Raw genomic sequence first — 24,906 nt, forward strand, 5'->3', positions numbered from 1 at the left:
AATAAAGTTAGTACATATGCTACAATGTCTCACAACTTGTTCCTTTAAATTAGTTGTTTTGATTTGAAATATGATCAATTGGATGTTTGGGCTTTCCTTTTTGGAAAGCTACAGTATCAGGATAATACAGTGTTATATATCACGGTGGATAATGGCACAGTTCTGAAGTAAAAAGAAAATCAAAGTGTTTCAAAATGTTGTATAGTTTCTGAATGAACACTGAAGTGCTCAATTACACTATATCAAAGGATATCTCATTAAGAATGCAAATATATTTGTTAAGACACATGCACACATCAAACGTTTCTTCCGCTAACCCTAAGTAGAGGAAAAGCATTGTTGCCAAAGGAGCGTGGTGTAATCGTTCAGCTGAACCCAGAATTACTTTTCTTCACATGATCCAGGTCCTCAAATAACATTAGCACTAATCACCACTTTACTATCACCATGTCTTAATGAAATACTTCTGAAACACTTAGGCTTGCTTGATTGAAGCCTTGATTGTTATTAATTAACAATTAAACATGTAATTTACTTGTAAACACTTGACAAGCAACAAAATGGGTAGTTTATCTCCTAAATTAATTATTTGATCGGAAGTTAATTAGGGGGTTTAATCCTCATTACCAGACATTTATAATGACAAACCTCATTAACCAATTATGTTTTTGTTGTGACAGGTCTCTCCAATGTTGATAGATATAGATAGATATTAATAATTTATTTCGTTTCAGAGCAATATGCAAATAAGTTGATAGTTGCTAATGCAAAAGTGTTGTAGGGTGATGTCGTAGTCTGGAGCCAATGGGAAGGCTCGGTCATATCTGATAAAGAGCCCACATGTAATACAAACTCATTCATATTAATGTATAGGATTCAATCCCGAATTATGCAAATTAGAATACATCGCAGTACTTTTTGGTTTGGAATGTATTCTACTGTGTAATTCCATGTATTGCTTTGTAAAGGGCATCCACATATATGTATTTTCCCTTGGTAAATGCAACTAACAATGAATATGAGAGTGAGTATGAAAAATCTCTGCTACCAATGTACAAAATATTATAATTTAAAGTGGCATGGCTCATGTACAACTGAAAGCAATAAAAAGGGACCACAATATTGTTAATGTTACAAAGGTTTATTTGAATGACACCACCTGCAATTTGGCAATGAGTTCCCCTCATATTAAGTTTACAAAACATCTGTAAACATTAAAGTGAACAGGATTGGCTTGCCATGTTCAGGCTGCAGATCTTTTAAAGAAAGGTTCATGCTACAAGCACTCCAATCTAAAACATCAATCCTCCATCGCTGCTCATAATCAGATTCCCATACTTCTCCCATACCTCTTGGGATCATTTTGGGCCATTCAGTACCGATTCCTCATACTTTAATTCCTCCATTTCTTCCCTTACCCTTGCCTGTTCTTGTGTCTGGCTAAAAAATGTCAGGCTTCATATGGTTGGTGTTCCTCTATTTCAATACAAACATCTTTATCTCTGTTATAGAAAGACAAAAGTATAGTAATAAGGGGTCTGTTTGTTTGCCACAGACAGTTTGTCCAGTGAAAGCACCCTGTGGGTTGGTTGTTAGAGCAGAGAGAACTGCACGGTTACAGTAGCTAATACAAATAAAAAGAAAGCAAAAACACCACCCACTCCCACCCAACTTAGAGAAATCACATGTAAAATCTGTATTGTAGTTAACATAGGAACACTTGAATAGGCTTGTTCTGTAAAGGCTTGAATATGGCCCATTGCTGGTTTTATTTCAAACTGTTTTGTTTCACATTTAGGGCCACATTTAAAGTGGGATTTCCTGATGATGGTTCTTTCCAGGCCCACACTTGTCTCCTCTGTCCTCACTGGGTAATTGTTGTGCAAATGTGGCATTATTCAAAGTCACCCCAAGATTGAGGATGAGGAGGGCTGTGTCTGTCTGTCTCTGTCTGTCTGTCTGGAGCCCCACAGAGAAGGGAAGACAAACATGAGAGCGGTAGCCTGGTCCCAGATCTGTTTGTGCTGTCTTGCTAACTTCAGATGGTCTTTGTAACGCCAGGTTTGATCTTGGACCAGGCTCTGACTTTGTTTGAAGCATGAGGATTTGGAGAAGCCCGGTCAGTCAGTTCTGTCTTGAGCTGTATGCTCTGTCCTCTGGGATGAACTATTGCCCTTTTCACACTGTTGTGCCCACCCGAAACAAACAGTGCTGGCTCTGACATATTCTTTTCACATGTCCTTTCCAGCACGGTTCAAACAACTATGGTGGATGCATAACCAGGCCAGCACAATGCAGCTCGGTTCGGCTTGGCTCAGCTCAGTAGTGTGAATCAACCCTATGTATCAGGCAGACGGCCCAGTGGACCATCAGCAGGACCCAGTAGCCTATACTTCTCCTCCAAAGAGGACTCAGGCGCACCGCCCTGCAGGTGGACGAGAGGTTTAGTCTGTAGGAGCACAGTGGCTGCGGCTTGGCCCTGGCTCTGGTACTGGCTATCCTCCTGATTCCTCCGGTTGTAGATGTTGATCCTGTGCTCCAGCTCTGGGCTGGCCTTGGCTGAGCCGGCAGGGCTGGGAAGCTTCAGGTTAACTGGGTCCACCAGGCCTTTCTGGGCCAGACAGGAGTCCTCAGACAGGGAGGAGAGCAGCTCCTGGACTACCACGCTGGGGTCCCGTGGGAGGGGAGGCTGGGCTGAGGTCAGACCCAGGCCCATAGGGCTGCAGTATGGCGGGGGGAAGCAGCGCTGGCCCTGGGTGTTGTAGTGCTCGGTGTTAAAGTCCCTGTCCGGTGTCTGCTTCTGGGACTTATAGTCCAGATAGGGCCCACGGGCCTTGGTATGGGAATTGTAGTTCCTAGCCTGGGTGTGGTAGTCCCTGGCCATGGTGCTGCTGCTGCAGTCCGTAGTAGACGAGCCCAGGGTGTGGCTGCTCAGGCTATGGGGGCGGGCCGTCAGACTGCCGCTGGACCGTGATATGCTGGTGGAGGTGTCACTCACATTCACGGAGCTGCCCATTCGCTCCACGCCCAGCAGAGGGTTGTTGTGAGCGGGGTAATGGGTCTTAGGGAGGTGGACGTCGATGGCTGCTGTGGTGATGACACGAGGACCCCCCATGTCTGAAATGACACATCATCCAGGACATCAGACTGGGGAAGATAAGTATACAGCAGAGGTGCCTCATATACATTACCAGCTACACTTTACCCAAGATCCACTAAGTCACTCACCACTACTTGGTTCACTGTAGTACTGGCTGATATAGTTGTTCATGTCGTCATGATGGACAACAGGATCTGGATAACAGATAAAGAAACATGATGAGGTTAAAGACCCAATCTGTATGATTTCTTTGTACATAAAATATACAGTATGTTCAATGCACTGTAAACACAATGCAAAGCAATCCCTAGATTTGGGAACAGTACATTTCACTTTTAGGTGGTGGGACATCTGACATCTTATCTATCTATCCAAGTCTACAGGTGCTTTACCGACGTAACCATGGTTTCCAAATCACACCAAGATGGTGTTGTGAGGTTCAAGTGCAGTAGTGAATGTGAGATCAACCAGACTTTGATATAGAGTTCTCTTTGTGTCCTCAGCCAGCCAGCTAGGGCCTCAGTGGTGAATGGTTCTGCCCTGATCTGCTCTTCTGTGTTCGCTTGATTGGGCCTGAGCTCTGTGTTTGTCCGCTGAGTGGTGCCCAAAGTACCCTGAGTGCCTGGGCCGCTCCCCCAGGACCACAGCAGACTCTGACGGGTAATTTCATTTATTTTTCAGCCTAAAATATTAATCCGAGGGAGGGAGGGCCACCCCTGGAGAGGAAGCATTGCACTCACTAAAACATGACCAAGACAATCACTCTGTGATTAATAACACATGAGGATGAGGTCTCAGAGAGAAAGAAAGAAAGAAAGAAAGAAAGAAAGAAAGAAAGGATGAACAACATGAAAGGCCCCCACTCACTCTCTTTCACTCTCTGTCTCTCCCCCTCCCTCTCTCTCTCTCTCTCTCTGTCTTTCCCTCTCTCTCTGTCTTTCCCTCTCTCTCCGTGTTCTCTCTCTCTCTCTCTCTCTCTCTCTCTCTCTCTCTCTCTCTCTCTCTCTCTCTCTCTCTCTCTCTCTAATAGTAAGGCTACCATCCATCTATGAATAATAATAATAATAATAATAATAATAATATGCCATTTAGCAGACGCTTTTATCCAAAGCGACTTACAGTCATGCGTGCATACATTTTTTGTGTATGGGTGGTCCCGGGGATCGAACCCACTACCTTGGCGTTACAAGCGCCATGCTCTACCAGCTGAGCTACAGAGGACCACAAGTAGTGGGGCTGACATAATTTAGGTCATTTAGTTTTGTTTAAATCAATAAGCATGTGCAATACTTTATGTGATGATCTGTAGATAGCAGAGCCATAGTCACACAGCTCTGCTACCTTTAAAGAATAAGTTTTATTTTTTACAACCAAATCTATTTTTGTTGTACAGTAAATGGCATGTTATAGAAGGGTCCAAACACCTTTATTTAATTTCACGTTTTTGAGAAACTTACCCCAGACAGCCAATCACTTCCTCATCCTCGTTGTATAGTATAGGGGCCCCGAAAAACCTTGAACAAAGGCTCCAAAAACAAATACGTCCTTTTTGCTCTCAGTATAGTGATGCAGGTCTTTAGATGTTGTACACATGAAATTGTTGTATCACGAACTTTATCCGCAACGTTACATTCCCTTTTGCGCGACTCGACCTGTTTCCCCTAACCAGCTGTTCTATTCTCTGTGTAGCCTGCTGCTACAGGTAACTGCCAAAATAAAGGAAACGCCAACATAGTGTCTTAATAGGGCGCTGGGCCACTACGAGCCGCCAGAGAAGCTTCAATGCACCTTGGCATAGATTCTACAAGTGTCTGGAACTTCCTGTGTGGAAGCACCCCATGCTTTCAGTATACTTTGTATCCCTCATTTACTCAAGTATTTCTTTTATTTTGGCAGTTACCTGTAGAATGGACGGAGAGGTATCGCTCGAGTCACAACAAAATGGAATATAACGTTGCAGATAAAGTTCAGAATGACACAATTTAATGTGTACAACATCTAAAGACCTGCATCACTACTCTGAGAGCTTTGCCGTTTTTAAAAGGACATATTTGTTTTTGGAGCCTTTGTTCATACTTTTTGGGGTCCCCATACTACACAACGAGGATGAGGAAGTGATTTGCTGTCTGGGGTAAGTTTCTCATAAACACGTGAAATCACAAAAAAGGTGTTTGAACCCTTCTATAACATTCCATTTACATCAAAAATAGAGATTTGGTTGTAAAAAATAAAACGTATCCTTTAAGTGAGGTATTCACATTGGATTTTGGTCCTGCCATTGAAATATAACTCGATTTTAAGAAATGTATTTTTCTTTGCCCTCTTCCCCCAGCAGTACAACAAATATGTGAACTTCCAAGAAGTTGATCTGAAAGAAATTCAAGTACTGTGCTATTCACCCACAACTCTTTGTGGTCAATTTTGTATGTTCCTCAAAATCTACAGCTGCTCTCTTGAGAAGTGACAAAACCACAAATCCCTCGTGACCAATAGACAAAATGATGCTAACCTTTTCTACCTCCTTTTGAAACGAGCTTAGTTTTCAACAAGGAAATAGACTTAGCAGTAGAGTGCCTCAATAAGAATGAATGACACTTTGATGGCATCCCTCGGGCGAGAGAAGGAGAGAGAGAGAGGGGGGAGAGAGAGAGAGAGGTGAGGAGTCCTAACCCAGTCCACGGTCTGCCCTTGCAGGCCTGCCTGAAGCCTAAGTGCTCCTCCTGTCCCAATGGCTCGTCCATGTTCTGGTGAAAAAAAACACGCTTGTTCCTAAGAGCCAGATTTCCCACAATCCCCTGGGGGGGGGGGGGGGTGGTGTGGCATCTCCTGGTGCCCTATTGTGGTTTCCAGGTGAAGAGGAACAGATGTTCACAGTGGCCCACTCTCTCCTCAGACCTCAGAACAAGGCCCAATGCACAGAGCACTCTGTACCTGAAACAGCCTGGCTGAGGTGGGGTGTGTGTGTGTGTGTGTGTGTGGGTGCGTGTGTGCGTGCATGTGTGTGTGCATGCATGTATGTTTGTGTGAGTGCATGTGCATGCCTGCATGTGTGTGTGCGCCTGCGTGCATGCTTGCTTGCTTGTGAGTGTGTGCGTGTGTGTGTGTGTCTGTGTGTGACGTGCCGTTAGGAGAACATGCTTGTTGTCCCCAGGTTTCAGCACATCCTAAAAGCTTTTCTGCCCTTTTATTGATACTGCACTGCCTTCGGTCAGAGGTGTGGTGTGTGTGTTGTGTGTTGTGTGTGTGTGTGCGTGCCTTGCCTGCGGTCAGAGGGGTGTTGTGAGCTAACGTCAGTGTTTTAAGAGGCTAGGGCCTGGAGACTAGCTCAGGGCTACTGCTGCTAGATTAGCTTGACATTGCTCCGGCACCCCATTCACCTGATGTTACATCGGATGGGACTTTTTGTTCCACATAATTATGTACATACTTTATGTACAAACCTCTCTCCTGGTTGTGTCAGGATGCCTTTTCAACCAAACAGACCAATGTAGAACTTAGTCAAGTTCATTCTGTTTTTGGTCTGTGGTGAAGTAATTCATAATTAGGATTTACAGATTTTGTCCGTTCCTTTTCTAGTCTGCCTCTTGGAACAGCAGTATTCATCAGACTCATTATCATTATTGGTCCAGAATATAGCAATACCCAAGAAGAATATCAAAAATAGCTATTTTAGCTCATGGTCTGAGGATTATGGTATGGAGTATTACATATACTCCTGAGTGGCGCAGTGGTCTAAGGCACTGCATCGCAGTGCTAACTGTGCCACTAGAGATCCTGGTTCGAATCCAGGCTCTGTCGCAGCCGGCCGAAACCGGGAGACTCATGGGCGGTGCACAATTGGCCCAGCACCGTCCAGGGTAGGGGAGGGAATGGCCGGCAGGGATGTAGCTCAGTTGATAGAGCATGGCGTTTGCAGGGTTGTGAGTTCGATTCCCACGGGGGGCCATTATAAAAAATAAAAATAAAAAAAATTCACTAACTGTAAGTCGCTCTGGATAAGAGCGTCTGCTAAATGACTAAAATGTAAAAAAAATATACCTTTATAATTTGGGACAAACTCTGGGCCCTAGTTTCCCTGGATGTGACATACACTACATGACCAAAAGTATGTGGACACCTGCTCGTCGAACATCTCATTCCAAAATCATGGGCATTAATATGGAGTTGGTCCCCCTTTTGCTGCTAAAACAGCCTCCACTCTTCTGGGAAGGCTTTCCACTGCGGGGACTTGCTTCCATTCAGCCACAAGAGTGTTAGTGAGGTCGGGCACTGATTTTGGGCAATTAGGGCTGGCTCGCAGTCGGCGTTCCAATTCATCCCAAAGGTGTTCGATGGGGTTGAGGTCAGGGCTCTGTGCAGGCCAGTCAAGTTCTTCTACACCAATCTCGACAAACCATTTCTGTATGGAACTCGCTTTATACACGGGGGCATTGTCATGCTGAAATAGGAAAGGGCCTTCCCCAAACTGTTGCCATAAAGTTGGAAGCAGAGAATTGTCTAGAATGTCATTGTATTCTATAGCGTTAAGATTTCCCTTCACTGGAACTAAGGGGCCTAGCCCGAACCATGAAAAACAGCCCCAGACCATTACTCCTCCTCCACCAAACTTTACAGTTGGCTCTATGCTTTCGGACAGGAGCGTTCTCCTGGCATCCGCCAAACCCAGATTCGTCCGTTGGACTGCCAGATGGTGAAGCATGATTCATCACTCCAGAGAATGTGTTTCCACTGCTCCAGAGTCCAATGGTGGCGAGCTTTACACTATTCCAGCCAACGCTTGGCATTGCGTAGGGTGCGGCTGCTCGGCCATGGAAACCCATTTCATGAAGCTCCCGAGTGAGTGTTGCAACCAAGGACAGACGATTTTTACGCGCTACGCGCCTCAGCACTCAGCGGTCCCACTCTGTGAGCTTGTGTGGCCTACCACTTCGCAGCTGAGCCGTTGTTGCTCCTAGACGTTTCCACTTCACAATAACATCACTTACAGTTGAACGGGGCAGCTCTAGCAAAGCAGAAATTTGACGATCTGACTTGTTGGAAAGGTGGCATCCTATCACGTTACCACGTTGAAAGTCACTGAGCTCTTCAGTAAGGCCATTCTACTGCCAGTGTTTGTCTATGGAGATTGCATGGTAGTGTGCTCGTTTTTTTATACACCTGACAGCAACTGGTGTGGCTGAAATAGCCGAATCCACTAATTTGAAGGGGTGTCCACATACTGCTGTATATATAGTGTTGATTATAGGTACAGTATAGGTGACTGTACCTCCTGGGGTCTCCCTGAGGTCTCCATGTCCCTCGTCGTCAGACTCCCCGGGGCCCCGGCCCTCCACCACCTGGTAGCTGCTCCTCTGTTTGCCCCACACATGGTGGATCTGCATAGCAGCCTCCTGCTCTGCAGCCAGGTCCAAGTCCTGCTGGGCCAGGTGGGCCCGGAGCTGTCTGATCTCAAACTGAGAGGGCAGGGGAGAAGGGGGAGGGAGGGAGGGGGGAGAGAGAGGGGGAGAAAGGGGGGGAGAGAGAGACAGAGAGAGAGAGTTGGTCTGGAGAAAGGCACACACACATGTATTCTTCTAGCTGAAATCTTGGTTTATTGATGTAACAATATTACAGTGTTGACTAACCTAACCTTTTAGTCCCAGATAGGCCCTTTCAGCATGATCCCAGGCATTCTGCAGGCTAAGTGGTTATATTACTAGCTATAGGATCAATGCTTTCACTGGGGTTTCCTCTGGCCTGATGGCTCATATTGACAAACAGCCAGTCAGATTACACATGAACTGTTTGTTTCCAGCATTACACTGAGTATCCCATCATTTCTGGACTGTTTTGTACAACAACATGTTTCCATTGATGTACAGTTATGGCTTCTCCCTGTATTGATCTTGGGGCCTTGAGCCTTTGAATGAAATGTAGTCCTTTAGTTCAACTGACTAGAGGAGTGCAGTCATTAATCAATAAATCAAATGTATTTATAAATCCCTTTTTAAATCAGCAGTAGAAGCACAGTAGCTAGGAAAAACTCCCTAGAAAGGCAGGAACCTAGGAAGAAACCTAGAGAGGAACCAGGCTCTGAGGGGTGGCCAGTCCTCTTCTGGCTGTGCCGGGTGGAGATTATAAGAGTACATGGCCATTAAGGCCAGATTGTTCTTCAAGATGTTCAAACGTTCATAGGTGACCAGTGACAGTGATAAAAAATAATAACATGGAAAATGTTTGTTGTTTTCATCTATATGGGAAACATCTTTCCAAATGTATTTTACTGTATTATGTTGCGTGCTTATGAGTATTGTGGGTTCATAATATCAGAAAATCAACTTCTTGAGCCTGTTTTTTACTGATTTGCAAATCATTGAATATTGTAACAACAATTTGAAGGAAACACTACATCATCTCTGATGTCTGTTGAAAATGCATAGGCAACACATTGAACTCTTCTGTGAAGTGTTACTGCCCCCCGCTGGTAGCAATTGTAATTGCAGCCTCTGGAAATCTGAAATAGCCTCAACCACATCCCTTTTTATTTTTTTAAATTTCACCTTTATTTAACCAGGTAAGCCAGTTGAGAACAGGTTCTCATTTACAACTGCGACCTGGCCAAGATAAAGCAAAGCAGTGCAATAAAAACAACACAGAGTTACATATGGGGTAAAAAAACATAAAGTCAAAAATACAACAGAAAATATATATACAGTGTGTGCAAATGTAGCAAGTTATAGAGGTAAGGCAATAAATAGGCTATAGTGCAAAAATAATTACAATAGTATTAACACTGGAATGCTAGATGTGCAAGAGATTATGTGCAAATAGAGATACTGGGGTGCAAAAGAGCAAAATAAATAACAATATAGGGATGAGGTAGTTGGGTGGGCTAATTTCAGATGGGCTGTGTACAGGTGCAGTGATCAGTAAGGTGCTCTGACAACTGATGCTTAAAGTTAGTGAGGGAGATAAGAGTCTCCAGCTTCAGAGATTTTTGCAATTCGTTCCAGTCATTGACAGCAGAGAACTGGAAGGAATGGCGGCCAAAGGAGGTGTTGGCTTTGGGAATGACCAGTGAGATATACCTGCTGGAGCGCAGACTACGGGTGGGTACTGCTATGGTGACCAATGAGCTAAGATAAGGCGGGGATTTGCCTAGCAGTGATTTATAGATGGCCTGGAGCCAGTGGGTTTGACGACGAACATGTAGTGAGGACCAGCCAACAAGAGCGTACAGGTCACAGTGGTGGGTAGTGTATGGGGCTTTGGAGACAAAACGGATGGCACTGTGATAGACTACATCCAATTTGCTGAGTAGAGTGTTGGAGGCTATTTTGTAAATGACATCGCCGAAGTCAAGGATCGGTAGGATAGTCAGTTTTACGAGGGCGTGTTTGGCAGCATGAGTGAAGGAGGCTTTGTTGCGAAATAGGAAGCCGATTCTAGATTTAACTTTGGATTGGAGATTCTTTATGTGAGTCTGGAAGGAGAGTTTACAGTCTAACCAGACACCTAGGTATATGTAGTTGTCCACATACTCTAGGTCAGACCCGTCGAGAGTGGTGATTCTAGTCGGGTGGGCGGGTGCCAGCAGCGTTCGATTGAAAAGCATGCATTTAGTTTTACTAGTGTTTAAGAGCAGTTGGAGGCTACTGAAGGAGTGTTGTATGGCATTGAAGCTCGTTTGGAGGTTTGTTAACACAGTGTCCAATGAAGGGCCAGATGTATACAAAATGGTGTCGTCTGCGTAGAGGTGGATCTGAGAGTCACCAGCAGCAAGAGCGACATCATTGATATACACGGAGAAAAGTGTCGGCCCAAGAATTGAACCCTGTGGCACCCCCATAGAGACTGCCATAGGTCCAGACAACAGGCCCTCCGATTTGACACACTGAACTCTATCTGAGAAGTAGTTGGTGAACCAGGCGAGGCAGTCATTTGAGAAACCAAGGCTATTTAGTCTGCCAATAAGAATGCGGTGGTTGACAGAGTTGAAAGCCTTGGCCAGGTCGATGAAGACGGCTGCACAGTACTGTCTATTATCAATCGCGGTTATAATATCGTTTAGGACCTTGAGCGTGGCTGAAGTGCACCCATGACCAGCTCGGAAACCGGATTGCATAGCGGAGAAGGTACGGTGGTATTCGAAATGGTCGGTGATCTGTTTGTTAACTTGGCTTTCAAATACTTTCGAAAGGCAGGGCAGGATTGATATAGGTCTGTAGCAGTTTGGATCTAGAGTGTCACCCCCTTTGAAGAGGGGGATGACCGCGGCAGATTTCCAATCTCTGTGGATCTCAGACGTTATGAAAGAGAGGTTGAACAGACTAGTAATAGGGGTTGCGACAATTTCGGCGGCTAGTTTTAGAAAGAAAGGGTCCAGATTGTCTAGCCCAGCTGATTTGTAGGGGTCCAGATTTTGCAGCGCTTTCAAAACATCAGCTGTCTGAATTTGTGTGAAGGAGAAGCGGGGGGGGCATGGGCAAGTTGCAGCGGAGGGTGCAGAGTTGGTGGCCGGGGTAGTGGTAGCCAGATGGAAAGCATGGCCAGCTGTAGCAAAATGCTTGTTGAAATTCTCGATTATTGTAGATTTATCGGTGGTGATAGTGTTTCCTAGCCTCAGTGCAGTGGGCAACTGGGAGGAAGTGCTCTTATTCTCCATGGACTTTACAGTGTCCCAAAACTTTTTGGAGTTAGTGCTACAGGACGCAAATTTCTGTTTGAAAAAGTTAGCCTTTGCTTTCCTGACTGCTTGTGTATATTGGTTCCTAACTTCCCTGAAAAGTTGCATATCGCGGGGGCTATTTGATGCTAATGCAGTACGCCACAGGATGTTTTTGTGCTGGTCAAGGGCAGTCAAGTCTGAGGAGAACCAGGGGCTATATCGGTTCTTAGTTCTGTATTTTTTGAATGGGGCATGTTTATTTAAGATTGAGAGGAAATTACTTTTAAGGAACAACCAGGCATCCTCTACTGACGGAATGAGATCTATATCCATCCAGGATACCTAACCCTAACCCTAGCTTCAGGTCCACATCCTGGTTCAACTTTAAACCTAACCCTCAACCACAACCCTAACCCTAGCTTCATGTTTGCCTCCCGGTTCAACCTTAACCCTCAACCCTAACCCTAGCATCATGTCCACATCCTGGTTCAACCCTAACCCTAGGGTCAACCACAACCCTAACGCTAATACTACCTTCATGTCCACATCCCAGTTCAACCCTAACCCTAGGGTCAACCACAACCCTAACCCTAATCCTACCTTCATGTCCACATCCCGGTACAACCCTAACCCTAGCCGTAACCACAGCCCAAACCCTAATCCTACCTTCATGTCCACATCCCGGTTCAACCCTAACCCTAGCCGTAACCACAGCCCAAACCCTAATCCTACCTTCATGTCCACATCCCGGTTCAACCCTAACCCTAAGCTCCACCACAGCCCTAACACTAATCCTACCTTAATGTCCACATCCCGGTTCAACCCTAACCCTGGCCGTAACCACAGCCCTAACCCTAATCCTACCTTCATTTCCACATCCCGGTTCAACCCTAACCCTATCCTTAACCACAGCCCTAACCCTAACCCTACCTTAATGTTCAAATCCTGGTTCAACCTTAGCCCTAGCCTCAACCGCAACCTAGCTTCAACCAAAACCTTAACCCTAGCCCTAGCTTCAACCCTAGCCTCAACGCTATCTGTGAGGTGATGGTGGTGGGACTTACAGCCTGTTCCTGGCAGATCTGTGTGAGTCGTTCCAGCTGCTCCTCCCTGACAGCCTTGGTCTTCTCACACTGCAGGATCTCCAGCTCCATCTCTACCTTCACCTGTAACACATAGGCTGAGAGAGGGAGGATACAGATAGAGAGGGGAAGAGACAGATAGAGAGAGGGAAGAGACAGATAGAGAGAGAGAAGAGACAGATAGAGAGAGAGAAGAGACAGATAGAGAGAGAGAAGAGACAGATAGAGAGAGAGAAGAGACAGATAGAGAGAGAGGGAAGAGACAGATAGAGAGAGAGGGAAGAGACAGATAGAGAGAGAGGGAAGAGACAGATAGAGAGATAAGAGACAGATAGAGAAAGAAAAGACAGATAGAGAGGGAAGAGACAGATAGAGAGAGGGAAGAGACAGATAGAGAGAGGGAAGAGACAGATAGAGAGAGGGAAGAGACAGATAGAGAGAGAGAAGAGACAGATAGAGAGAGAGGGAAGAGACAGATAGAGAGAGAGGGAAGAGACAGATAGAGAGAGAGGGAAGAGACAGATAGAGAGAGAAAAGACAGATAGAGAGAGAAAAGACAGATAGAGAGAGGGAAGAGACAGAGAGAGAAGAGACAGATAGAGGGAGAAGAGACAAATAGAGAGAGGGAAGAGACAGATAGAGAGAGAAGAGACAAATAGAGAGAGGGAAGAGATAAATAGAGAGAGAGAAGAGACAGATAGAGGGAAGAGAGAGAAGAGACAGATAGAGAGAGAGGGAAGAGACAGATAGAGAGAGGAGACAGATAGAGAGAAGATACAGATAGAGAGAGAAGAGACAGATAGAGAGAAGAGACAGATAGAGAGAGGGAAGAGAGATAGAGAGAGAGAAGAGACATATAGAGAGAGAGGAGACAGATAGAGACAGATAGAGAGATAGAGAGAGGGAAGAGACAGATAGAGAGAGGGAAGAGACAGATAGAGACAGATAGAGAGAGAGAAGAGACAGATAGAGAGAGAGAAGAGACAGATAGAGAGAGAGAGAAGAGACATAGAGAGAGAGAGAGAAGAGACAGATAGAGAATAGACAGATAGAGAGAGAAAAGACAGATAGAGAGAAGAGACAGATAGAGAGAGGGAAGAGACAGACAGAGAGAAGAGACAGATAGAGAGAGAATAGACAGATAGAGAGAGGGAAGAGACAGATAGAGAGAGAGAAGAGACAGAAAGAGAGAGAAGAGATAGGGGAGGGAGAGAGAAAGGGATTAGACCATATCTTCACTCAAAACCAAACACATGCACACACAGCCTGGCCTCAGAGCCATACGAAACATACTATACGTATTTCTGAGGACCTCCAATACGTATGATATATACGCACACAAGACACAGAAGTCCACATGCTCTGGTATTGACTTCAGCTGAGTCATATTCCCTCTTCTGTTCTACACAGTGACCTTAGTGCACATCTCCTCTTCTGCTACGGCTGATTTTCCTGTTTAGGGCCAGATTACTAGGCCATACAGACTGGGACTTTTTTCGTGTAGCAGCAGAGTGAATAACCAAGCCCTCTACAGACCTACTAGTGAACTACTGACAGCAGGCAGTGCCTGCAGCCATCTCTCTCCAGCAGCTCTGCTCTGCTCTCCCATAGCCTATTAATAGAGCTGTTGATGTGAACATGCAGGGACAGGGAGGGAGACACCAGAGGGGGCAGGCCGGAACAGCACAGCAGAACGCATGGGGAGGGAGAGCAGAGGGGGGAGGAAGAAACAGCGGAACTCAGGGCTGGGGAGGGAGGGGGAGAGCAGAGGGGGGAGACAGGCACAGCAGAACTCATACTCAACAAGGGGAGCAGAGCAGAGGGGGCAGGCAGGCACAGCCAAATTCACATTCACCAAGGGGAAGCTGAAGTGGGGGATTATTAGCTGCCCAATTTGTGCATGGCTATAATAAGCATGTCAAAGACGGCTGGTGTACTGTGTGTGTGCGTGTGTGACTGCTGACAGCTGCTGGCATGGCAGGACATGCCGAGCAGCAGTGTAATTCGCACCATGGTTGATTCCACAGCACCTCCGTCACAAAAGCCTGTTCCACTCTCACCTCTCCTCTCAGCTCAGGCCAAGTGCAAAGCCCCTGGCCTCCACACCTCTCTCTCTCTCTCTCTCCATCTCTTTCTCTCCCCCTCCCTCTATTTCTGTCTCTCTCTCTGACTCTCTCTCTCTCTCTCTCTCTCTCTCTCTCTCTCTCTCTCTCTCTCTCTCTCAATTCAATTTCAATTCAATTTAAGGGCTTTATTGGCATGGGAAACGTGTGTTCTCTCTCTCTCTCTCTCTCTCTCTCTCTCTCTCTCTCTCTCTCTCGCTCTCTCTCTCTCCATCCATCTATCTGATACTTTTTTAGTGAGAGACGAAAGGAAAGAATGTATTCTATCTTATTACTTTTCTTGGTGTGTAATCGATGTTGCTCTCGACTCTCCAGCACTTACTGTATTGGTGCGAGTTTGATTTTCTTGCTAAGCGTGGCTGGCTGCCTAACTACCCAACTCAATCACTCAAACACATCTAAACAAACAGGTTGAAGAAAATCAAGAGCTCATGCCCTGGAGACAGATACTCTGAACGAATGTGAAGTACTAAGTTGTTCTCTAAAGTGATTGCATTGTTTTGTTGATGATTGTATTGCTGCAGAATTAATCAATGCTGTTGGGCGTTTCTTCTGTTGACGTCTAAAAACGACTTAACATGCTTTAGATGTACCGCATTATGATTACTGCCCCATTTTCTGATATGACTAGTGTTGGATTTTAACTTACTTTCTCAAAATGCTAATATCGGATTTAGCATCAAAGCAGAGCTGATAAATTAGTTAATTTCACCTGGATTGGCAATAATACTAGTACAAACTATATGTACAGTATTTCAGATTCTATGTAGCTCTTAAACTGAGTGTACGAAAACATTAAGGACACCTTCAAAATAGCATCAATTCATCGGGGCATGGACTGTACAAGGTGTGGAAAGCGTTCCACAGGGATACTGGCCCATGTTGACGCCAATGTTTCCCACAGTTGTGTCAAGTTGGCTGGTGGACCATTCTTGATACACACGGTAAACTGTTGAGCGTGAAAAACCCAGCAGTATTGCAGTTCTTGATGCAAACATTTTACATTGACATTTTAGTCATTTAGCAGATGCTCTTATCCAGAGCGACTTACATGAGCAATTAGGGTTAAGTGCCTTGCTCAAGGGCACATCGACAGATATTTCACCTAGTCAGCTCGGGGATTAGTACCAGCGACCTTTCAGTTACTGGCACAATGCTCCTTATCACTAAGCTACCTGCCGCCCCGGTGCGCCTGGCACCTACTACCATACCTCATTCAAAGGCACTTAAATATTTTGTCTTGCCCATTCACTCTCTGAATTGCACACACACAATCCATGTCTCAATTGTCTCAAGACTTAAAAATCCTTCTTTAACCTGTCTCCTCCCCTTGATCTACACTGATTAAAGTGGATTTAACAAGTGACACCAATAAGGGATCATAGCTTTCACCTGGATTTACCTGTTCCATCTTATGTCATGGAAATTGTAGGTGTCCTTAATGTTTTGTACACTCAGGGTATGTAGGCCTATGTAGCTCTCATGTAGACTACAGAGGTCATGTACTGTATGTACACTGTTTCTGGTCTGGAGATTGGTCGATCATACATGCAGAGCTGATGGTGAGGTCATGTAAGTATACTGTCTATAGCTAGAGAGACTGAGGTCTGTAGGTTGATCATACATGCACAGCTCTCACTGAGACTGAGGGTGACCTCCTGTTAGAAATCGATCTGCGTTACATTAGCATAATGTAGAACAGCTGGTATAGTCATTATCATGGCTTCTCTGAATCTGTTTAAACAGGGCTTTGGATCAATACCAGTTTAAGTAGGAGAATGGGTGGCAATTTACTCCGAGGGATGATCAATAACTATATTGTTCTGAATAGTAAATAATGTGTATAATCATGGGGAGAATGGGGTCGTGTTGTCATTGCAGGATTGATTCACCAATCGTGTATTGAATAAGCAATAGACTTTATCATCCTTAGGTGAAGTATGATATTTTCGAATTTAGCGCTAAAATAAAAAACATTTTTGTCATTATTGTCATTTAGCAGACGCTCTGATCCAGAGCGACTTACAAAGTGCATTCATCTTAAGATAGCTAGGTGAGACAACCAAGTATCACAGTCGTAGTCCCTCTTGTAGAAGATCAGTCAGGTGTAATAATTAAGGACTGATAGTTGAAGTTCAAACTCATCAATTGGTACAACGTAAGGTTGTTTCATTTTGCAATAATATCTCACTAGAGCCAGTCCTAACTAACTAACCGTCCATCTAAGAGTAATACCAAGAACACTAAGGAAAGCTGTTGACTGAGAAGGACGATGACTACACCTAGGTCATGAATACTCTAGTAAGACATCCTCCAGCAGGGCTTTGACAGACAGATAGACAGACAGACAGACAGACAGGGGAGGCAGGGACACAAGGGAGCGTCTGGTCTGCTCCGTCCTCGGTCTCACCGTCGATGATTCTCTTGACCCTCCAGATGCGCAGGGTGATGATGAGGCTGATGGCGTCCCAGGGGCTGCTGGGGCCGTTGGCTACCGTGGAGGCTACCATAGGGGCCAGGGACAGCACAATGACCGCCCCATCAAACACCTGCAGGCATGAGTACACACACAAACACAAACACAAACACACACACATCACATGCTACACTGTCACAGACTAGTCATCTTTGTCCATTCTACACAGTCATTAGAAGAGATTACATTGTCTGAGGTTTATTATGTGAGGACATTTGCAATGCACACAGACTTTTTGGCAGCATTTAACATTTAACAACTGTCGTGAATTGATTTATGGAAATAGTTTTTTTGTTCAATGATAAAACTCATGATTTCTCGAGGGAAAGTTACTATATTTTCATTACTTGCTATGAAGCTTGCTAAATTAATCTTACCTCTACTTTGTTCTCAATGTAGTCCCAAATCCCAAGGACGACAATCCTGAAGACAGTCTGTGAAAAGAGGGAGAGAGAGAATGGATGGAAGGGGAGGAAAAAAGCTCAATACAACCTCTCCCATGACATGCAAAACATTGTCACTCTCCTCAGGTTTCAACACATCTATAACACATTCTGAAGAGTCATTTGGATATGGACAAAAAAAGTTACAGTCTCCATTTATATACTGCTGCTGTGAATGTGGGCTTTCTTCAGCTCAAGCCTTCCTTTTCTACATGGTCACAGAAAGTAACATATCAAATCTTTGAAGGATACTTTTTACAAGTCTTTCGATCGATCAGAATGTCAGGGGAGGGTGGGAAAAGGATATTGATCCTGGACACTGTACAATGGCCCTCCTAGTTGTCTGATCTTACCTGATCCATTATGTACAGTAACACACACTAGTGTTGGGTTGGGATGGTCCTTTATTTGGAAAAGGTGGATGATAGAGTAACAATCTAATCATGCTGAAAGGGTGACAATGGAAAAGTGGCCTGTCTCATTCATCATGCAGTAGCACATTATGAAAACAACGGCTCCACTGTCAGAGAGAAGCAGAGAGGGACATTCCCTTTTTAGGGTCCTGCTCTCTGATTGGTGGATTGGAAGCAGATGGTGACCATTTAATGAGTCAATGTTCCTATAGTTACAGTAACTATAGTTTAGTTTTTAATATATAGACCTTGAATAACATTCCAATCTGACACCTTTCATCTATAGTGTCAGGGAGCAAAGGTGTTATAAGGTGTTGGGTGGATCATATGACTGTAACCCAAGCCCTAAACCTTGTTAACCTCCTCTTTAATTATTATTTAACCGTGTGTGTGTGTGTGTGTGTGTGTGTGTGTGTGTGTGTGTGTCATTCTTACCTCAATGAAGAAGAGTGAAAGGATGGCAAGGCTGATCCAATGGATGATGCTGGCAAATTGAACAGCATTGGCAACTGGAATAAATAACAAGAGAAGAGAAAAATGTGTATCTTAAAGGATGGTGACTCCTTTACTGCTTGGTCTTAATGGAATCGATCAAAATCTGGCAGATAAATGGTGCATAGATATGAAATGATCATGCCTTTTACCACTATTCCTCATTTCCATCTAACAGTGTTGTAAACGCTCCCTCCCCCCTCTCTTCTTCTCCTTCCCCCTCCATCGGTCCATCAGCCCATTTATCCCTCTCTGTATCTCCCTCCATTAATCCATGTGCCAACCTGTACCTCTCCATCTCCTCCAACACTAATTCCCTCCTTCCCACTCCCTCCATTTGTCTTTCCAGAGCTGGCAACAGGACAGCCAGGACAGTCAGAATCTGTGGTAATGCATCTGAAGTGACTGGTGTCCTGTAGTCCCCAGAGCAGAGCAGAGTGGAGTGGAGCGAGAATCAGCTATCAATACTGACCTGTCTCTTGGGGTGCGTCTCAAATGGCACCTTATTCCCTATATTGTGCACTACTTTTTATCAGGGCCCAAAGGGCTCTGGTCAAAAGTAGTGCAGTATGTAGGGGATAGGGTACCATTTGGGACGCAACCTTGGCTTACAGCCCATAATGTAATCAATGATGACACCTGCCCAGACAGTCAGTGCTGTTGAGTAGAGACTAGTTCATAGAGTCATTTACTATCCCGGCTGGCAATGCTGTTTCTCTCTAATATGGGCCTTTCAGTCTCCTTACTTTCCTCTCTTTGGTAAGAAATGTAATCATGTTTATAAAACAGTTGTATATAAGGTTGGAACGCATGTTAATGCAGTATCATGATAATTGTCTCTATGAGCTGTATTCCCAAAACATGGGTCACAGGATCAAGGGAGCACAGGACTACCCAAGCCTAACTTTCTAGAGTCACTAGCACACAGTGTATAAGGATATTCCTTTACTGTCAATGCTAAGGATAGTTACATTGTAGATGCTTGGTGTCTATGAGGAGTTCCACGGTTAAGAAGACCACCACCAGGATGACCAGTGCCACCAGGAAACAGTTGAAGCCTGCACTGAGCAGACACACCTGCCACAAGGCTACCCTCCGACCACAGCACGGCTTCAACCAGTTAGACCTGGAGGGAGGGAGGGAAAGAGGAGAGGAGGAGATAGGGAGAGAGGAGAAAGGAGGAGGAGAGAGGGACAAGAGAGTCAGTGTTAGTACACCAAAGACAGGGAGAAAGTACTTGTATATGGAGTACTTGTATACAAGTACTTGTATATGGACACAGGTTTGTATTCACCATTTGCTTCTTCAACGATCCTACTCCAAAAACAAAAAACAAAAAAAACATTGTAAAGTGGTTATCCCACTGGCTATAAGGTGAATGCACCTATTTGTAAGTCGCTCTGGATAAGAGCGTCTGCTAAATGACGTAAATGTAATGTTCCTTCTAATTGCCAGCAAGGGGTGCTATTTAACACATAACCGCATCAATGCAATGTAGTGAACCAATTTCTAAACCCAGCCTGGGTTTGGTGGGCCGGGGCAGTGGAGGGGGAAGAGAGTGAACAGAACAGAGGCTGCATTAAGACAGAAAGACACTGAGGCTCTTTGAGTTGGTGACTCGTCTCTCAGGCATATCAGTGAGAGGATTAGTAAAGCAACTATATTCAGAGGGCAATGAAGGGGTGACTGTAGATTAGAAGACTCCATATAACAGTAATGAATTTCAAGTTATTGAAAGAAAACACATGGATAAAATGTTATACATAGCTCTTTCCCAGACCCACTGTTCCCTCCCTCTATTAGCAGTGGGAGACAGACAGGAGAAACGATGCCAGAGCTCCAGCCAGAATGGAAACTTGGCAAGTCCTCTTCTACTCCTTTCACTGCTCCCCATGTACTGGGCCTGGCATAATCACACCACTTCTGTGATCATGTCTTCATTCCCTAGCATGGTGCTAATTAGAGCTAAAACAATCAGTGGCAGTGGGCAGAATCAGTGGCAGTGGAATGGAATAAAGCTGTATTTTTATCAGGGTTAGGGTCAATTCCATTTCAATCCAGTCAGGATGTAAACTGTAATTCTAATTCATTTTACTTCCTGAATTTACTGAAATTCATTGACATGAAATTGACCCCAAATCTGATTTTCATACAGTCAGGTAGGAGTTGTGTAGATTGGCCATTGGACTATTACTGATAGGACCAAGGCACGGGGCATGGGAGCAGAGCAGAGAAGAGCAGTGCTCAGGGCACTCCCCTTCACACACGCATATATTCCCAGGGTAGAGATGTTTATGTATCACGTCCTCATTTGAGGGCAACTGCTGCTGTTGTTAAGTTATTAGTAGGGAATGAGGCTTGGCTGGAATGCCTTTAGATGTTTAAATGGGGCCATTTAGTGTAAATGTTAAGCGACGTGTGGATATGAATATGCAAGTGATACTGTATGTATGAGCCTCATAATATTATGTAGGAATTGTTACATGAACTGTGTCTTACTTACTCATGCAAACGAGAACGATACACCATTTGGGTGTGTGTGTGTGCTTACAGGATGTGCCCAATTATACCACAGTGAATGATAAACAGGCATCCTCTCTGAAGTATTAATATTATTCTCCTCTATTCATTCCGACTTCATCCTGAGTAGGTTAACACGAGGCAATGAGCAAAGGACTCTTATAGCAGCTGCTGAACTGTTCCCTTCACCCCCTTCTTCTCCTCTCAGTCTCTCTCTCTCTCTGAGGGTAGTGGTAGGTACACTTGGCACAGGCAAACCCACAAGCCTGTAAACAATGCTAGGCTAATCTAATAGAGCCATAATCATGCTGTTAGCAATCATCTTTCTGGCGCTCGGTGAGGCTCGGTGGGGCTGGAGTGTGTATGGTGGGCCAGATGGTGTTGACTCTGCTCTCTCTCTCTACCGTCGGTGGCCGTGGTGCCTCAGCCAGACTCACAGGATGCAGTTACCACCATGCCAGCCTGGGCCTGGATACCTCATCTCCACGTCCCCTTATTTCCTTATCTCATCTCTGCAACATATAGGGGACAGACAGCAGGGTGGAGTCATATGCTAGAGCTCATGTTAGAAAAGTGCCATAGATTTGACAGATCTGCTCAGATTTTTACATGTATTTCATTTATTTTTGTTGTCATTTGGCAGACGCTCTTATCCAGAGCAACTTACAGGAGCAATTAGGGTTACGTGCCTTGCTCAAGGGCACAGACAGATTTTTCACCTAGATGGCTCGGGGATTCAAACAAGCGACCTTTCGGTTACTGGCCCAGCGCTCTTAACCGACAGGCTACCTGCCGCAGATCAGCTGCTAGGAGAATGGTAATACTTTGGAAATTAAAGAATAAAGTATACACTAATTATTCTGTTCTCTTCACACTGCGTGTGATACATAATGATACATCTCAACCAATCAACTATTTCCTCCAGGTCTCTCTAACCACCCCACCTGACAGCATACAGTATGTTACCATACTAGAGGGGATGTCATTGAACAAACTCAAGCTGCTAGGCCTAAATCCCTGTTTTACCCTCCAAACATGGCCATGCCAAAAACCATGAGACCCTAAGCATTATGCTGCTTTTAGACTGTAACACCAGTGTTACACTAGTGTATACACCCTTATGGTATACTAGGGAAATTGTGTTTTCCCTAGTATAACAGTTGCTTTGTGAGAAGGTGTTAAAGTTCACAGTGAGCCATTGTTATGTAAATGACAGCTGAAATGTACCATTAGCCTGGCTTTGGCCCCAAGTGATAGCAGGTCCGCCGGAGCCATGGCCCAGTAAGACACGGGTGCCGACCCGCGTCGATGGAAACAGAAAAGTTTGAGCCTTTTGGGTAAAATAATGGGGTAAATCCTGTATGGCCATTAAGACATTGGTTCCCAACTCCTCGAGTACCCCCAACAGCAGACATTTTTTTTTCAAGCAAACCTGCCTTAAGAGACAGAGCAATTTATCTAATTAGGTAGATCCTATCATCCTTTCTACTGTTCTAGCCGTCACAGGTATATAAAATAAAGGCAATGTTATTAATCATCTAAGTGAAATATATGGGAACAAAAGAACAGTAAGGAATGGAGATAATTTTTCCCATCAAAAAGGCTCCAGTTAAGGTTATCTATGACAGCTGTGAAAGTGATGTATTGTGGGTAGTTCATGGATATAGACCTACACATCATTGTGTAACACCTGACTTTCTAACATTTGGTGGTGACCTTACTTGACAGTTGAAGGAGTTGCTTTGATTTGCTTTGGGGCAATTCTCTGCAGTTATATTCTACATTCAAATGCATCTCAGGAACGCATCGTTTCGTAGTTCATTTATACTGCCCTCCGCAGAGAGGGTAAAATATGATAATTTCTCCAGAACAATAAAAAGCCTTGAGTAGGAGTAGTAAAACAAAGTATTAAAGATAAATTACTCTGTTCACAAGCTGAATGTGCTGAAAAACACTTCAGGGCCTCATTACTAAAGGAGAAATGGTACTTTAAAAGAGTGAAACTGCAAAAACTGCATGAGATAAACTACATGTAACTGCCTAAATAAAGTGTCTTAATAGGGTGTTAGGCCATCATGAGCCACAACAGCTTCAATGCACCTTGGCATAGATTCTACAAGTGACTGGAACACTATTGGAAGGATGAGACACCATTCTTCCACAAGAAATTCCATAAATTTGTGTTTTTTTTTATGGTTGTGGAAAACGCTGTCTCAGGCGCCGCTCCAGAATCTCCCATACAGTAAACAATGGCCTGCCTAGCATTTTTATACATGACCCTGAGCATGATGGGATGTTAATAGCTTAATTAACTCAGGAACCACACCTGTGTGGAAGCACCTGCTTTCAATATACTTTGTATCCCTCATTTACTCAAGTGTTTCCATTATTTTGGCAGTTACCTGTACATTACAATTACTATCCCTTACAAGACAATATGGGCTGAATTCCTGGCCAAGAACTGGACTAAACAGCACTGAATAAAGATTCTACATTGAACATGCTTTTCAGTCCAGGAGTAGGCTAATGTTTTAGGAAACCAACCCTGCATGTTTTCACAAACAGTAGGCCAAAAGACAAGACATCAGGGGCTCGATTCAATCCGTATAGAGGAAGTTTAACGCTATAGCCCGATTCAATTTTAAAGGTAATTTCCGATTGAGCCGAACTATGCAGCGTTTACTGTGAATGCCTTTAAATTTCAATCGCACTATAGCACTGAACTTCCGCGATACGGATTGAATCGAGCCCTCTGGTCTCATCCACTCAAGGAAAGAACAACACCACACTATGTCACAGACAAGGGCCTGCAGAAAGGGGTGCATCATGGACATGACATCACATAGGCTAAACTCTGAGGAGTCAACAAAACAATGACATACCAGACATCCTAAATATGTACAGCACACTTATATCCTTAACTCATGTCTGGACATGGATGTCCCAAAGGAACACACTCTGACACTCTCTCACCCTCTCTCTTTCATGCATTATTCCTGTCTGTCTCTTCTCTCTTTTGTGTCTCTCTCTCTAATTCTTCCTGTCTATGATGCTCTCTTCCTGTCTCTCTCTGTCTCTATCACTCTCTCCATCTCTCTCCCTCTTCACACGTCCGTGTAGGATAGATTGATAAAGGCATCAGTGGAGCCCTGGTGCGGAGGAGATTGAACCGGGCTGGACAGGGAAACAGAGGAGGTAGATTAAATCATGCTATCAATATGACCGAGCTGAGCGGCGCGAGCAAGGAGTGTGCGGCTAAACACAGCAATCAGCCAACATCCCTCCCTCAGAGTGCAGATGGTCCATGATAAAGACAAGGACTCCAACTCCTCCACACACTGACTGACTGCAGTAGATGATACACCACCTCTCTCTCTCTCTCTCTCTCTGATCTCTTATTTGCCTTCATCAGGGCTCGGATTAGAATTTATTAGCCAATCACAGATGATTTGTATTACACAGTCTATTTGCTCAAGCATCACAGCAGAATCAGGGGGAACAGGAGGATTGAGCTGCCTTCATCTCCCTTCCTTCTCTTCCTTCCCTTCAAACACATTATCAGGACGTGACCTTTTAGATCATTGCAGGAAATATAGACCTACTCACTGGC

At 44.6% G+C, this 24,906-nt stretch overlaps 1 protein-coding gene across 1 annotated transcript; it reads right to left on the reverse strand.

The window, feature by feature from the left end:
* Positions 1-2,338: 2,338 nt before the first annotated feature.
* Positions 2,339-19,902, reverse strand: LOC311119262 (transmembrane protein 266-like; the record flags this gene model as incomplete). Its single annotated transcript, XM_084193983.1, has 8 exons — positions 2,339-3,117; positions 3,229-3,294; positions 8,367-8,553; positions 12,812-12,927; positions 17,363-17,501; positions 17,806-17,862; positions 18,720-18,793; positions 19,748-19,902. Coding segments are annotated over 8 exons (1,573 nt in total), but the record flags the coding sequence as incomplete, so codon positions are not given.
* Between the last annotated feature and the right edge of the window lie 5,004 nt (positions 19,903-24,906).

Source organism: Coregonus lavaretus, assembly GCF_964263955.1.
Source record: "Coregonus lavaretus genome assembly, contig: HAP1_SCAFFOLD_3840, whole genome shotgun sequence".
NCBI classification, from domain to species: Eukaryota; Metazoa; Chordata; class Actinopteri; order Salmoniformes; family Salmonidae; genus Coregonus; species Coregonus lavaretus.